This window comes from Sparus aurata, chromosome 5 (genome assembly GCF_900880675.1).
Source record: "Sparus aurata chromosome 5, fSpaAur1.1, whole genome shotgun sequence".
Taxonomy (NCBI): domain Eukaryota; kingdom Metazoa; phylum Chordata; class Actinopteri; order Spariformes; family Sparidae; genus Sparus; species Sparus aurata.
This window is the reverse complement of record NC_044191.1, coordinates 35,496,424-35,512,733: the sequence shown is the minus strand read 5'-3', so window position 1 is coordinate 35,512,733 and position 16,310 is coordinate 35,496,424. Positions and strand designations below refer to the sequence as shown.

At 43.7% G+C, this 16,310-nt stretch overlaps 1 protein-coding gene across 1 annotated transcript in view; it reads right to left on the bottom strand.

Annotated features, from left to right (window-relative positions):
- The window catches only part of LOC115582205 (trichohyalin-like), a 35,597-nt gene extending 20,572 nt beyond the window's left edge, over positions 1-15,025 (bottom strand). Inside the window, exons 1-6 of the mRNA XM_030418020.1 lie at positions 14,818-15,025; positions 10,990-11,092; positions 7,421-8,721; positions 7,232-7,322; positions 2,106-5,153; positions 1,600-1,725 (exon numbers count right to left, since the gene is read on the bottom strand). Of these exons, the coding sequence (XP_030273880.1) occupies positions 1,600-1,725; positions 2,106-5,153; positions 7,232-7,322; positions 7,421-8,706 (4,551 nt within the window). The 5' untranslated portion in view covers positions 8,707-8,721; positions 10,990-11,092; positions 14,818-15,025. The remainder of the gene's footprint in view (positions 1-1,599; positions 1,726-2,105; positions 5,154-7,231; positions 7,323-7,420; positions 8,722-10,989; positions 11,093-14,817) is intronic.
- Positions 15,026-16,310: the final 1,285 nt, after the last annotated feature.

Below are 16,310 nucleotides of genomic sequence, written 5' to 3'. Positions count from 1 at the left end.
TCAACTAACCGCATTCCACCTTCAAGGTCACATGCAGTTAAAATCGATGTTCAATATCTCACCTCTACACCCGTATCAGGTCCAACAACGGCAAAAGAGATGTTTGCAGGTATTCTTAATGATGATTTTTAGTTTGTCGGGTCATATATTGATTTTTTTACCCAATAAACACTTTCCAATATTTATTATGCTGTCATGGACGTGACCAGAGCAGCATGTTTCTTCACAGATTACTGCACTCAAACGCAATTTTGTAACTTTATGTACTGATTTGGGTGAAATAGGATCGTATTTTTGTCAGAATTATCTGGATAGATATCTCACCGTGAAACTGTGTTAGACTCCCTCTCGACCGCTAATTTACGGAGTTTTATCAACCTCAGAAACGACCGCACGACAACAATACACTGCAGTAAATGGATCCAAATATAAACCGCCACCAAAAAGCCACAAATAATGCTCAGAACAGCACCAAACTTCAGCAACAGTACAAATAGGGTCTCAGCACAGTCTGTGTAAATGCTCAATTCCGTTCTTTTCCCTGTCCGCTCTCGATAATAACTGTTATAAACTGGCAGGTAAGACACATATGAACTTTGATTGCTTTTCCATGGAGTCATAATCATACATTTTCATCCATGAGCCGCGGAACTCTACTGCACTCGGTAATCGACTCGTCGGGACTTCCCGTCAACAGGAAGCTGCTGCAGAAGAGTGGTAAATTTAGTCAGCTTTTCAGTAGAAATCCAGCTAAGCTAGCGGAGGTTAGATGCCCCGGACTATGTGCTGAGACCCTATTTGTACTGTTGCTGAAGTTTGGTGCTGTTCTGAGCATTATTTGTGGCTTTTTGGTGGCGGTTTATATTTGGATTCATTTACTGCAGTGTATTGTTGTCGTGCGGTCGTTTCTGAGGTTGATAAAACTCCGAAAATTAGCGGACTGCTAACTTGATCTCTTGAGAGGGAGTCTAACAGGGTTTCATGGTGTGTTAGAACATGGATTAAACTTACACCGGAATATCCCTTTAACCGCTAACTGATGCTAAGCAGCAGGATACCAACTGAATCTGTAAGGACCCGAGTTGTACGCAGCCTCTGAGAACGTCGGAGCAGAGTTACAGCACTGAGGTGATTTATGGAGTTTCCTGGTGGACAGTTAGCGGTAGCTTTGTAGCTCATGTAACTGCTAACTGCTGCAAATGTAGCTAGTTAGCTCAGCTAGCTGTGTCAGGAGTCAAAGCCAGAAAGCCACTTCAGTACTGAATTAACTGTCGGCCCCAGTCTTGTCATGCTCACTGGATGCTATAGGTATGGGGAGAGTCGGCAGAATGCTAGCTCAGCGGCAAAGGGCGTAACGCAGATTCAGCGCTACTGTAAATGCCAGTCATGTTTTTACAGGAAAGCCGTAACTATGCCGAAGCAACACTCCAGTAGCTGTCTCATGGGAACCTTAGAGACACACAGACATTGCTGACACTCACAGCACAAACTCGAGCACAGACGGATTTCCCTCCACAGAGCCGAGTGAGAACTGAAAACAGTGTTTGTGATAAAGAGCTCACAGTCAGTCCGGTTTACTGTTCCTGCAGGCTGACTCACCCAGCTGTGGCGGTCCTGCTCTCTGTGGGCGCTGCGACTCCTCATCCTGGACAGGCTTACCTCCACGGCGCTGGCTGACGGGGCTGATCGCCGCGACACGCTGCGAGACCGAATCCTGTTCAGCTCCTGACAATAAACAGGGACCAGTCAGCGCCTCATCTTTATCACATAACACACATCGTCTCTGAAAGCTGTTGACTACCATGCTGAATGCTGTAGTGTATTCATTATCTGTGAGAGAAACTCATCTGGTACATGATCATTTGGACTGACCCCATTCAGAATTACATTTAAAAAATCTGACTTTTTAAGCTGCCAATCTGTTGTTTTATTTAATGAGTTTATTTTCTGTACCTGCAGTTTGGCCACTGATTTGTAACTGGTGGAATATTTATTATGTCATTGTGGAGGAAAGAAACCAGAATTTTCTCAGATATAACGAGCTGGAATCAGAGTATTTTGACTTTAACAAAAAGAGAAAAAGGTAAAAAGGGTCTCTGACTCACCTGGGACCCCTGTGACCTCCTGTGGCTCTGGACCTCAGCCCTGCTGTCTGGAGGATGAGGCTCTCTGGGGAGCCATATCTGCTCTCCACCTGCAGACCCTCCAGAATCTATCCCGGGAAAAGGGACCAAGTGCAGCGTCTCATCGAACCCAGCAGACCGAGGCCTCTGTGGAGCCACAACCCGCTCCTCCTGCCTGAGGAGGAACTGCTCTGGGCTCAGTTTGACGGACTGTTTTCTGGGTTCAGCCACCGGCTGGTCCACGGACATCTCAACAGGCCGCAGCTCCCACGGGTCCTGAGGAGACGTCGTCCATACTGGGCTTGTAAAACCAACTGACGTCTGTGTTGGTACCTTCCAGCTGATATCTCTCTCGGGCTGTAATAACCCAGTGTCTACACTCTGAGCACCAGGAACAGGAAACAAGTCTTTACTGGGGGAGAGCGGAGCCTGCGACGTGAAGGAGTCGAGGTCGAGGATGACGGGTTTGTAGGGCTCTTCTGCTCTCGGAGACGGCTCTTTCCATCGCGTTGAAAGGTCGCTGCGCTGAGGAGCAGCTTTGGGAAACGGGTCACTTCGGAGCACCGAGTCCACATCGACCCCTTTAGGCCTGAGAGGAGTCGACTCCAGCCTCGTCCTCTCCTGCTCCTCTTTCTTCTGCTTCTCCTTCAGGCGTTGCCTCTCTGTTTCTTGCTGTTTGGCGACCTGTCTCATTCTCTCGGCCTCCTCCCTCTCCATCTTCTCCTTCAGTCGTCGTTTCTCCATCTCCAGGACTTGTTGTCTTTCTCTCTCTGCCTGCTTTTGTTTCTCGAGCTCCAGGAGCTGTCGTCTCTCCATCTCTTTCGATCTCTCAATCTCCTCCTTCCTCTGCTTTTCCTTCTCCAGCTCTCGTTGTCTCTGCCGCTGGTTTTCTAATTCCTGATTCTGGAGATCTAGCTGTCTCTGCCGCTCTAAATCTCTTTGTCTCTGTCTCTCCAGCTCTTTTTGTTTTTCCCTCTCGATTTCTTTCTGGCGCTCCTTCTCCATCTCCCGTTGTCTTTCCCTCTCGATTTCTTTCTGGCGCTCCTTCTCCATCTCCCGTTGTTTTTCCCTTTCTTTCTCCAGCTCTTTTATTCTTAACATCTCCTGTTCTAGCGCCACCTGTCTCATCTTCTCTGCCTCCTCTCTCTCCTTCTTCTCTCTGAGTCTCTGCTTCTCGAGCTCCAGGATCTGTCGTCTCTCCATCTCTTTCACTCTCTCAATCTCCTCCTTCCTCTGCTTTTCCTTTTCCAGCTCTCGTTGTCTCAGCCGCTGGTTTTCCAATTCCTGTTTCTCGAGATCTAGCCGTCTCTGTCTCTCCAGCTCTTTTTGTCTTTCCCTCTCGATCTCTTTCTGGCGCTCCTTCTCCATCTCCCGTTGTCTTTCCCTTTCTTTCTCCAGCTCTTTTATTCTCAACATCTCCTGTTCTAGCGCCACCTGTCTCATCTTCTCTGCCTCCTCTCTCTCCTTCTTCTCTCTGAGTCTCTGCTTCTCGAGCTCCAGGATCTGCTGCCTCTGTTTTTGAAGCTCAAGGAGCTGTTGTCTCTCCAGCTCTTTTATTCTCTCTAGTTCTGCCATTCTCTGTTTCTCCTTCTGGATTTCCAGCAGCTGTCTCTCGTTGTCCAGCTCTCTCTGTCTCTCTTCCTCCCTTTGTCTTTGCCTCTCCTGTTCGCGCTGTCTCTCCCTTTCCTGCTCTCGCTGCTTCTCTTTTTCAATCTTTCTCTGTCTCTCCAGTTCTCGTCGTTTCTCTTTCTCAAGTTGCCGCTGCTGCCTTTCTCTTTCCAGCTTCTCTCTCTCTATTTCTTGCAGTTTCTGTTTTTCAAGCTCGATCTGTTTCTGCCGTTCCAGGGCTCGTTGTTTCTCCTCAAACTCCTGTTTCTCCTTCTCGAAGGCTTTCTGTCTCTGCCTTTCAAATTCCCGTTGCATCTCCATCTCCTTCAGTCGTTCAAACTCTAAATGTGCTTCTCTCTCCATTTCCAGCTGCCTCTGTTTTTCCCTCTCGAGCTCTTTCAGTTTTGCCTTCTTTTCCCTCTCTGCCTCTTTCTTCAGTACCCTTTTCTTTTCCACTTCCATCACCTCCTCCTTCGTCGGTCCCTCTGATCTGATCTCCCCATGTGACATTTGGCTCTTCTTCATCAACTCATCAACCAGATGTTGAGAAGATTTTCCATCTAACGATGTATTCCTTCTTACTGAAAGAACCCTCCCTTGAGAGCTGCCTGGTATAAAGTCCCCTATGCTTGCTCCTCCATCGACAGGAGACGACGGCTCTTGCATTTGTCCAGTCAAAGCGAAGTAGGTTGCCCTGGGTTTTGCCTGTTCTTCTCCCTGGAGCATCTTTAAGCGTTTGGGTGCTGCAGCCATTTCCTCCTGTTCTGCCTCTCTCTGTCTGTCTTTGTCCAAAGCCACTTCCCTTCCTGTTTCCTTTAGCATGCCTTTATCCACGCTGGCCTCTTGTTCGAGCCCTGCAGCGGTCCACTTCTGCAAGGCTCCGACTCTCAGATATCGTGGCTGCTGTTCTGGAGTCACAGGCGAGGCTGGCTCAACCGTCCTCTCTGGTACCGGCCGGCTCCCCTCTGAGCGCCTGGTGCGTAGCGTCATGGCCTTATCCTCCCACTGAGCTGATGGGATGTTCTCACTCACTGCCCTGGTTTCCTCCACTGCCTGCACAGTGTCGAAGGCATGCACCACCCGCAGAGGACCTGACGGAGACATTGGCTCTCTGTAGGTGGCAGTGACCAGCGTTCCCTCATCCTCACTGCTTCCCCTCTTAAATGACGGGCTGCTGAGGGAATGCTTGACCTTATTTCCAGCTTTGCTCTCGTCGACCATCAGCACACTGCGCTTCTCCACGACATTTTCAAACACGGATGCTCTCACTGTCTGTATGTCGCCTGCTTCCTTGGAAGAGGCGCCGAATGTCTGTCCCGCCTCGGGCCCTTCAGGCGTGGAGGCCTTTTTGAGTTGCTCTTGGGAATCTTTGAAATCCACAAATGTCCTCTGGTGACTCGGGCTGAAAGCTGACTCTTCAATCTGAGAAAAGTCAGAGATTCAAGTGTTACATGCTACAGGCAATTCATCTTGTAAACTTTCATTCAGATTATCTGGGAAGGAATAAAAAGCTTTTAAAACTCAGAGCGAATGTGACTTAACAGGAGAAAGTAGAACACACAAAGGAGTTGAAGTGATTGAATGAACGACTGTCAGCGTAGAAATGGTATTCCCTTGTTCATGTTGGCCTCATAACAGTGGGTGTGGTGCAGAGGTGGTAATCAAAGCCTCTCTGTGTTGACCTTTTCCCAGTCATCTCCTCTTTGTGTGTTTCATAACCAGCAGCCAGCGGGGATGATTCATGTGCCGGCTGTCTTAGGTTTCACAGCTTTGTACAACTATAGCAGTGACGCTTGTTTTTGTTGCACTGCCCCATTTCCATTTATGAAATGTGCGTCTAAACATAGACAAACAGTCTGACTGCAAACACTCTCAGGCCTCATTCAAAATAGGGACTTTAACCTCCACCTGCTTACACACCTGGAAACACGTATCATGACATTTCATGTAAACTGGGCCCGCGCGTCACGGTGTAAACAGGAAGAGCGATATTATACTGTTGCTTAGTTGCAGATAAATACTTTTTCTTTGATTTGATTTTACTTTCATTTCATTTTACAGGTAAAAAATGATTGTCTGCTTTCTATCAGTGAACCACTTGTGCCTGTCTCAATATAAACAATGTAACATCCATGTACAAAGTCAAATCCACAATGATTTCATGCTCCAGGTTCACATTTGTTTTTGACCTTCCACTGTGCCTGTGAGCGAGTTGGCCTTTCTGTTTATTTCCCCTTCTGTGTCCTGTTTGTTTTAAAAAAGCAGCTTCATCAATAACAACCTGAATAAGGTTGACACTTTGTTTGATGGCTCGATTCTTTCTCATCTCTGTTGAGAGTTGCACATGTGCATTAGCAATCAGGCAGCTGAAGGGCTCAGACAACACAGAAGCCACAAAATGTGCTTATTTCTTTAATGGAGCGAAGCAGCGATGATGTATTTTTGTAGCTAACTCCGACAGTTAGCATGGCCCTGATTCCCTCTGTGGGAAACACCACTATGTGATTTTTGAAGCGTAAATTAAATCTCTAGCAGTAAAAAGCTAATGTAAGCCTATAAACAGACGACATCACGGTCACCACCGCCGACTGATTGATGTTCAAGCTGCTTGACAGAGACGGCTGGAAGACATGAACAAGTCAACAACCTTAACTTCAACATGTCAGAGCATCGCGACTGGGAACAGAGTAAATCAATACCTGTGACGACTGCAGGATTAATTGACCTGGGAGTAAATCCTGATTATTGACATTCACAGTGCACACAAAGCCAGATGTTAGCAGGTGTAAGTGGGTTTTTTTGGTCAGTGTGTAAAAATCCTGCTGACAAACAAACCAACAAATATACAACAGGGTAAACATGACCTCCTTGGTGGAAGTAACAAGGGTCAAAAGTGATGCGAAATTATATTTTTAATTGAAAAGTGTTCAAGCTCTCATCACACACGTGCACGTGCAGTCTTACACAAACCTCTCTCTGTATTTTTTAGGTTGTGTTTTCATCCGTGTCTGTTTGTTGGTTGGTTTGTCAGCAGGATAACACAAAAACTGCTCAACAGATTTTCATGAAACGTGGATGCAGGCTGGGTCGCAGCCCAGAATAGACCCCCATAACTTTTGGTGCGGATCAAGACATTTTTTCTCTTTCTTTCTTTAACATTGTGAGAAAGGAGTTTTTTGGCATTCCTTTTATCATTAATATCTTTTATCTTGATGAAAAAAAAATCAGGCATCATTAGGCAGCTGGTATTTGTGAGTGAGTATAATCAGATGTGGATTTAAATAGAAATCCAGATCTAGCTGATATATTCTATGTGATACTGGATAAGGCTTGATCGAATTAAAGGGGACTGTCGGGGCTTGCTGAGGTATGCGCTCTGAGTTTTGTAAGAGATGACAAGAAAAAAGGATAGAAGGTCAAAGGTTTTCCCATCACTCAGCTGTAAACACAGACTGAGTTCAGCAGAAACCAGCGCCTCAGAAGCTCTCTCTCCCTCTTACCCTCCTCTGAGGATCTTTGCTGATGTCATGGCGGTCTGTTGCCTCACTGAGGGAAACACTGCCAAGGTCAGGTGACCTCTCGGATGAAAACCTGAAGAACATACATCACACGAGACAAAAGCCATGCATGACAATCGAACAAAGACATGAACAAAAGCATGCGGCAGAGACATGACGAGCAGCTCTTACCTCTTAGTCAGGTCGAGGGGCAGTGGGCGGGGCTTCAGAGGTGGTTTCACAACAGGGCTCTGAGTCGGTGTCGTGTCCTCCGTCAGCTGCTTGATGCGCTGTTTAACACCCACTGCTGGTTCGTTTTCTGGCTGCCCTGGAGAGTGCATATCAGAAGCAGGAGAGGAGGAGTCGAGGAGGAGACTGATCCTCGACTTAATGCTGCCTGCACGCCTGTCCTCTTCCGTCTCTTTCATCGTCACTTCTTCTGTCTTTCTGTTGCTTTGGTCTGAGACAGCAGGCTTAGCTAAACCCTCAGTACTTTGTGATGTGGTTTTCTCCGGCTCTTTCTTCTGTGGAAGGGCCTTTTCCTCTGGAGTGTTCTCCTTAGTGTCTGCCTTTTCATTTTTACGGTGCAGGGAGAGACCTATAGACTCAAATTTAGAAGTGAGATCAGCTGAAAGTGGTCGTCGCGCAGTCCAGCGAGGGGCAGGAACTGGGGTCTCCGTCTTGGTTGGACTGTCGAGGAAAATGGCGGATACAGGTCTGGGCCTGGAGGCTCTGGGACGAGTACGCAGCGGCACTGCTGCCTCCGGTTTAGCCTTTTCCTTTTCTTCTTCCTCCTGCCCGACCTGAGCGAGGAAACCCATGGACTTGGCTCTGGTGATGGAGGGCCCACTTTTGCCAGATGCCAACTGTCCCTTCTCTTCTTCCCTTTTAGTGGTTCCTGACCACTCTGCTGCTGGAAGCTGTCTGAGGCTCCTGGAATAGGCCAAGCCTGATGCAGCAGGTTTCTGCCTCTCGGTTGGAGCAGCGGGGCTGGGTCTACCGGCGTCTCCAATGTCCAGAGAAGGTGCTGGTTTAAATGGTTGGGCTACCGGCTTGGTCGTTTGTCCACTGGTCAACTTATTGGATGTTTTAAAGGAGGTAGAGGCAGGTCGGTTGGAGTTGGATGAAACCGTCTTGGGTTTGCCAGTAGAGGCTGGTTGCTGTGGTTTTGGGATGCATGGAGGCTCTGGTTTGTATCCGGCAGGGCGAGTGGACTCCGGTCGAGGTTTCGGTTGGGGCTTCGGGGCAACTATGGGCTTAATGGTAGTGTTTCTCTCCACGACGAAAGGTTTAGGAGTGAGCCGTGGTTTGGGGCCTGGGGCAGGTTTGTTGGGCTCTGGAGTGATGATATGGGACTGGGTGATGGAAGGGATCTCGACGAGGCTGTTGCTGGCGTCCGTCAGGGGGCTCAGGTGAAGTCGTCCTCCCACCACCGTCCTCCCTACCTCCCCAGTCTGAACTTCCACCTCTGCAGCCATCCTCTTACACAGCACCTGTAAAGACAAAGTTCTGCTCAGACTAAGGAAACACAAACTGTCTGATCTTCGGTCATTGATGTGCTCAACTACAGCACAACAGTATGCAAAATCGAAGCCATTAATAGTCTCCTGGCTCTCACTCTATCGAACACAGTGGACTTTGTGTTGGGAGTGCCTGCAGCACAATCACACACCTGACAGAGACAGATATTTACACAAGCTCGTGGATCACTCTCGTAAGTTAAAGCAAATGTGCCGAGAGCTGAATAAGGGATTAAACGGTTAATCAATCTGTTGCCACACTGACAGACCTGTTTCATGAAACACGTTTTGACATGTCACAGTACGAAAAGCTCAGGTGTAAATAATTGAGTTAATGATTATTGTGCTCTTGTCTGTTGACCTAATTAGCCATGACAGTCTGAGAAGAACAGAGATCGAGTTGGTGGTGTGTCAAAATCAAAATGTTTGCTGTGAAAAACACCACTTAGCAGAACCGCTACCTGCTGCCCACTATATTCTATATACTAGATGCTGTCAGCAAGTAGCTCAGTTAGCCTTGGAACTACTGAGATAGCCTGAGGTCAGTTTGAAGACAGTGGTTACCAGGACTATGACGTTGTTTCGTGACACTTTGCGGGTTTATTGTGTTGACATATTAGCCTAAGTAGTGAACTGGCTGCTTCTCCATCTCCCAGCTGAAACTACGGGACTATCAGACGATCACCTCTGGAGCTACAGTGGTACTGGGAGACAGGGTGGGGCTAGCTGGTTAGCATGCTAAATTCAGACGACATCTCTGCAACACAGAACACAAACATCACACTGCTCCTTCCTACATTTTGCTGGTAAAGTTAGTTCATTTTGTGAAAAGTAATTTTACAGATTTCTCCTTTAAAGTCAATACTCAAAACTGTACAACTGTGCAAAGCATTTAGGATGAACTGCCTTACATTAATTTGACAGGAATACTGATACATGAAGTCACACTGGAAGTCTCTATCTACTACTTTTATTAATAAATAAATATCTGGAATTTCCTCAAAGCAGAAAAAGTCCAGTGAGGCAACTTGCACAACAGCAGGAGCCTTAAACTGGTGAGACTAAAACATGATGCAGTCATAATTTACATTATCAATTACACCCATTTCCCCTGTATTGACATATGAAAATGAAGTGATAAAGGACTATTGTTTCAGGAGCGGCTTCGTGTTGTTAAGTTCAGTTGTGTCGTGGTGAGCTCAGGTTACAGTGCTTTGTCTGACGACTATTTAAATGTGTTTCCCTTTATTTTTACATACTCTATAGATGTGCTCGGCTTCATACTTTGTTTACTCTTCCACTGGATGTTTTTATGACATTCGCAAGTCAGAAAAGGTGTAACAACATGTTGTACTGTGTTGTTTCAGACAATGTTCAGATGATGTGATGTTTACTATAGAATGAATGATTGGATCTAGGATCAGTATATTTACTGCCTCAGCTAGACTTACGATTAAGGTTTGTTAATTAAAATCATTACGTTATTAAAATCAAGTCATTATTTTGTTTTAATGAGTTTATAAAGTATGTAAATTGGTTTTAACTTGATCTCCTGTTTTAACACCCAAAGCAACTTCCTCTGACTTTGCACCGAACAAAGACCCGGTCAGTTTTTAAAACAGTTCTACAGGTTAAATATCCAACATCTCACATCTTTTATTAATGATTAACCGATAAATGATTGTAAAGATAGCCAACTATCTATCAAAGTAACTGCTTAAAACTTCCATGCGTACTCATAACCAGCTGTAATCCATCATGCTGACATATGTAAATGTGTTTCGGGCGCTGTAGTGATCAGGACGGTGTAGCTTTAAGCCCGATCCTGAGACAGGGGAAGGGCCGGACAGCTGAACAATGTCACTGTTTTCTTTTTCATGTCGTAACACAGGCAAATCAGGCTCTGACACTGAACGAGGGATTCCACTGCTGACGGTTGGCTCCTCCTATTAATGAACTTGTTTATCTACAATGTGAAGGAGGCTCCGTGATAAATGTGAGATAACTGGAGTGCATCTGACACACGATGACGATAATCGGTTGTTTCTGTAGTCGCGGAGATAAACAGAAAGAAAACATCTGAACTGAAGCACTTGCGTGTCAGCCCTTTAAGAGGCTCCTTCCTCACAGCTGATAATCATTCCCACATGTTGCTGTGTTGAGATATGTTGCTCCTCAGACCAGGAACAGAACCGTGACATGCTGGATCAAAGTGCCGCCAACTAGCTCGGCGTATCTTACCTGACCGGAGGTCAACCGTCTGCCGTGGAGCTCTGGCTTCTGTTGTAACCGAGCAGCGATGTCATATCACATGGAGGGGAGGAGGTGAAGGAGGTGAAGGAGTCTGAGAGGAGCTCACACACTGAGTCAACACGGCACACAAGCTCGTCAAATCACAGCAGAGCTGCTTCAGAGGAAACACGTCTTCACTGGGATGTTCTCACGCCTCCTACCAGACAGATGATGATGATATTTACAGACAGACTTGAGTACACAGTCACACCCACTCATCTCCACACTGAAGAAACAAAAAGAAGCACAAGGAAAATCGTTAACTGAAAATCTTTTCCTGTTCTTATATTTGCATTGTTTCCACGATCACTCTCAGCTGCCATCACTCACTCACCATGTAAATCCAATCTGTCAACTCTGTGACGGAAATCAAACTTCAGTGATTGGATTATATTAAATTCACCTGTGCACCTGTTTTGAGTGCATGTGCTGCCAGACTGATGATCGATTCATAGAGAAAATAATTAACAGATTCATCGACAATGAAATATTCATAATTAACACACTATTTAAATATCGTTAACAGGAGAAAAGGTACAAATGTACACAAACGTACAGACGAAACAAGACATTTGAGGACGTCATCTGGGGAATCTTTGGGAGACACTAATCAACATTTTTGGACATTTTCTGACACTTTATAGATCAAACAACCAATCAAGAAAATTAAGTGACAGATTAATGATTATTAATTATAAGAATATTTTGAGTTTAGAGCCCTGCTTTTTATTTTACAAAATATAACGTCCTCAAACACATGAACCTTGAAATAAACTTGAAATATCAGTAAAAACACTAATACAGTATTGTTAAATACCGTAGATGTGTATGGTAGGATAACGGTCGGGTTTTAACCTCCTCCAGAGACGTTCTGTTTGATCTGATAACTTTCTCATTTGAAGCGAGGATATGATTCATTGATGATCAATAAAATCCAGTGTCGGTGTTACAGCTGCCACCATTTGTCAAATAAGACTCGTTATCAACTGTTTTATTATCCAAACTTGACAATCACAGTCAGCTGGAGATCTTTGGGTTGTGGACAAAACAAGACTTTTGAGGACGTCACCTTCAGGACTTGAGGACATTTTATAGACCAGAAAAATAACTGTTTAACAAAGAAACAGCAAAGACAATGATTGTTAGTTGCAGCCCAACTATCAACACTGTGCACGGCTCAGTTTAATGACTCTGTGTGATCTTTTTTTTCTCTGTGCATCAACTGATGAGTTTTGTTTCCTTTCTGAGGAGCTGATCAAATCATTTCTATCCGTGAATTCACTGTACAAAACAATGCAAATGGACAGAAAAGGAAACTGTGATTCTGAGGAAACGCAGTGACTTGTGCTCAGCTTACGCAGATTGAAAATGTGAAAACTTGAACTTCAGATGTTGACAGGAAACGCCTTCGCTAAGATGGAATGCTAAACATTCACTGATGGTGGGTTGAGGAGCGCAGCAGGGATTTAGGAAAGTGTCCGTACTTTACAGCCTCAGACATACTCAGAAAACTCATTACGACACAAGTCAAGAGGGCAAAAGTCTGCGGTGTCTCTGGCACGATGTATACGTTCCATATGTTGAACACTATGCATCTGTAGGAAGTAGGAGTATCTGTGATCTGTAGCAGGAAGCAGAGACAGGAGGAGAGCAGGGCAGAGGGCAGGCAGCACACTGTTTGTTGTGCTTTATGTTGCACACAAAGATACAGAGTCAGTAACCTGGTTCAGCCTGTTACACAGAGGAAATTTCCTTTCATAAACAAAAGACAAGTTCACGTCAACTCACCTATTAACGCCTAAAAGAAGAAGTACAGCCTCTGAGAAGTGAGCGCACTCTCACAGTCGACTAAGAGCTTTGGATTACAGTCATTAAACTTGCAAACTAACAGCGCAACATCTGAAGCTACAACTGAAGCCGTCATCCCAGACATCAATATTAATGAGATTGTGGTTTTCAGGTTTTCTTGCCATCAATAATACGTTTATAACAGGACTATTAACAGTTATCGCCCTCACGCATGACGTGCACTCTGGTAGAGAGATCATTGGAGGCTATGTTTAACCTTTAAAGTTAGAGTACAATGTCCTAACTACCAGGTGGTGGATCCACAAAGCCTTCAAGTTGATCATCATCTTTGTTATCATTTCAAGATAAGGAATCATAAATCTCAAATCACAGAGGAAATAAAAACATTAACTGATCGCAAAGCATTTGGTATTTACGCATTTATTACCTTGTTGTCTGTCTTAGTAATTAGTTTTAGTCATTATAGAGATCACTGTCTGTTGATGTCTGTTTTGTCAGAAGGTTTTAGGTTTATGTCAGATTTTTGTATCATGTGTTCAATTCCTCAAAAGCCCAACAAGGTACAAGGACTGCAGATCAGCCACGACTGTAAGTCCTCTGTACATTGCATCTGTTGCATTTTTTAAATCAGATGTTACAGTGCCTTCATCTGCTATACCTGCCAAATACTATATGTTAAATAAAGAGGAGAAGTACCGAGTACCTGTACAGACTGTTACATCCTCTAATTCTCACAATAACAGACAGGTAGATATATACACAACTCTGTCTACTCCAGTAGACGTGATGCGCTAAAAGGTAAATTCTGACAATATTGATTCCACCTTTTTTAGTTTAAAATAATAATGTTATTTACACTTGAATCATTTTGATAAAAAAACAATATTGGTAGTAACATTTATAGTCCTCAGATTTGATCTAAATATAGGTTCAATTGGCAGAATATACAATTAACAGGCATTAACTTCAATAATGTATTGATTGATTTCCAAATCAAACACACGTAATGGATCGTAGTTTTCTATCGAAAGTTATATTGCGTTTATTCCCATGCATAGATACTTCACTCTTAAAATTAATTATATTTAATTAATGGGTACCAGTCATGAAATTATGTTTTGATTAACAAAATAACGCTAATTTTAACATCTACCCTGCATACACAACAGATGCTTCTTCAGTCACAGAATAAGATGCAGAAGAAGAATAACGTTAACATCTGGATAAAACTATTTCTAACATCTCTTATTACAGCTGAAAAATGTTTGTTTGTTTGTATTTTTTAACCTCAATGTTTGTCTAAAATTAAAAGTATTGGACAGTTATTCCAGAATCACCTTTTCACTGCACTGAGCATTAATGTGACTGTTTCAAATTAATTCATATTAAGGAAAAGACCATTCTAACAAGGATTAACCCACTTTGTGGTTCTATAGTTCATGAGCACAGTACATGTGTACCTGAAGAACAAACACACTTTATTATAAATTTTAAAAATATTTATGAAGATCATTTGTATTTATTTAACAGTAGCAGACTTGTAATTATTTCTGAGCTACTTTTATTCATTTTCTATGACAGTAGTCACCGTTAAAACCAGCCTGCCGCAGTTCATCTGCAACAAGTGTTCCTCCTCCACCTGTCCTGCTCACCTCCACCGCCTCAGACCGTGGACGGTACCCGGGTCCCGGTAAGCAGGAGACGGGTCCAGAGTTGGCCTGCTGGGACATTTAAAGCCCCCAAAAACTGGGATCAAGTGTTGAATGAGCGTGACGCACTCAGAGAACCCGCAGAGCTCAAGACTGTCCGAGAACTCCGGAGACTTTAAATGAAAAAGGAAACGACAGACGCATCAACGGCTCGCTGGTTAGCAACGGCAAGCTAACAACTCAAGAAACTCTCAAAATGGAAACACTCAGTTGAACCTGGATGTTTGATCCCAAAACAAGTGGAGACAACTCGACTCACCGAACGGAAAAGTCGCTCCAGCTTCTTCTTCTCTCGTCGAAACAACTTCAAACACGATGAATCGATCCGACCGAGCGGACTGATAACGAGCCGTGACAGCTAGTTAACGCAGCGGCTAGCAGAGCAGCTAACTTAGCTGGTTTTCCTCAGCTAGCCCGCGGCTGCCTGTCCGGCTCAGGTTGCACTGTTGTTGACAGGCGGGACGACACGAGCCGCTGACTGGTCAGAACCCGCACGAGCGTCAATGAGCGCGCACCGCGAGCGAGAACCGGATATCACCTTCAAAATAAAATGTAACAGAAACATAAAGGCACTGATGTCGGATTAAATTTGGAATAGTCAGATGTAATCAATGCATTTATTAAAAAATCAGATCACAAAAAAGAAATCACTACACCAAACCCAGATTACATTTTAAAAAAACGTTGTATTTGATTATATCAATGTTGTAAACAGTCATACTTGAGTAAAAACTAAGATATTATTTAAAATAATCCTTTTTTAAAAGTGAAAGTCACCCATTCGAATAGAACTTCAGTAAAATCAGTACCTGATATAAATGTATTAAGCATCAAAAGTACAAATAAAAGTAAATAAAACCTTAAAAGGCCTGTATACGTATTTTGGTTTTAATTTTATGCAGATTAAATAAATGAATTTTAAAAAATTCTACTTTGGAGAATTGCAATATAAGTAGTATCCATATTTACTGAATTAATGTAGTAAATGTACTTTGGATGTGCGTCCACTACTAAATATTTTGGAATACAAGCAGATAAATGACTTCTGTCAGGTTTCAAATTTTGTTAATTGTGACTTAACTCATATTTTCATTAGTTTTTTAATAACAGTCATGGAGTTTATATTCCTTTGTTTTATTTACATTGAAAATTGAAGATGACCATTTTGAGTAAACCATCCATGTGTAAACACAACTTGCAAGAATGTTGCAGAAGCACACAGGAAACTTCAGTCTGTTGTTATAGGGGACATTTTGATTTGAGCAACTTTAAATGCTAAATATGCTAAATGAACTTGTTTATTGAGAAGATTTTGAGAATTTTAAAGAGTAAACAGAGTATTTAGTGTTTGTGACGGCGTTCATTTTTCGTATGTACTGGAAAATGTTCCATTTCTAATTCTAAAAATTAAAAGTATTTATATTAGGATATACATATATTTTGTAATCCAATGAACTTTTTTAAAATTAATTTTAAATCATTTGTATCCAGTGACTGAATACATTTCAAACTGATCTGACTCAACTCTGGTGAGCAGTGAGAATAAACCTTCGGCGCAACTTTTATTTTGAAGGTAAATCACCGACTTCCGGACTAACGTTGATCTTAATGTGGAAGAACCTGACCGGCGGCTGCAGCTTCCCTGCCGGGCTGGATGTGGGATTATCCCATCGATCCCATTCCGGTTATATGGAGTTAATTGATTAGGTGAAAATAAACAGTGCGGCTGCCAGTTCCTAAAAGTTCATTAGA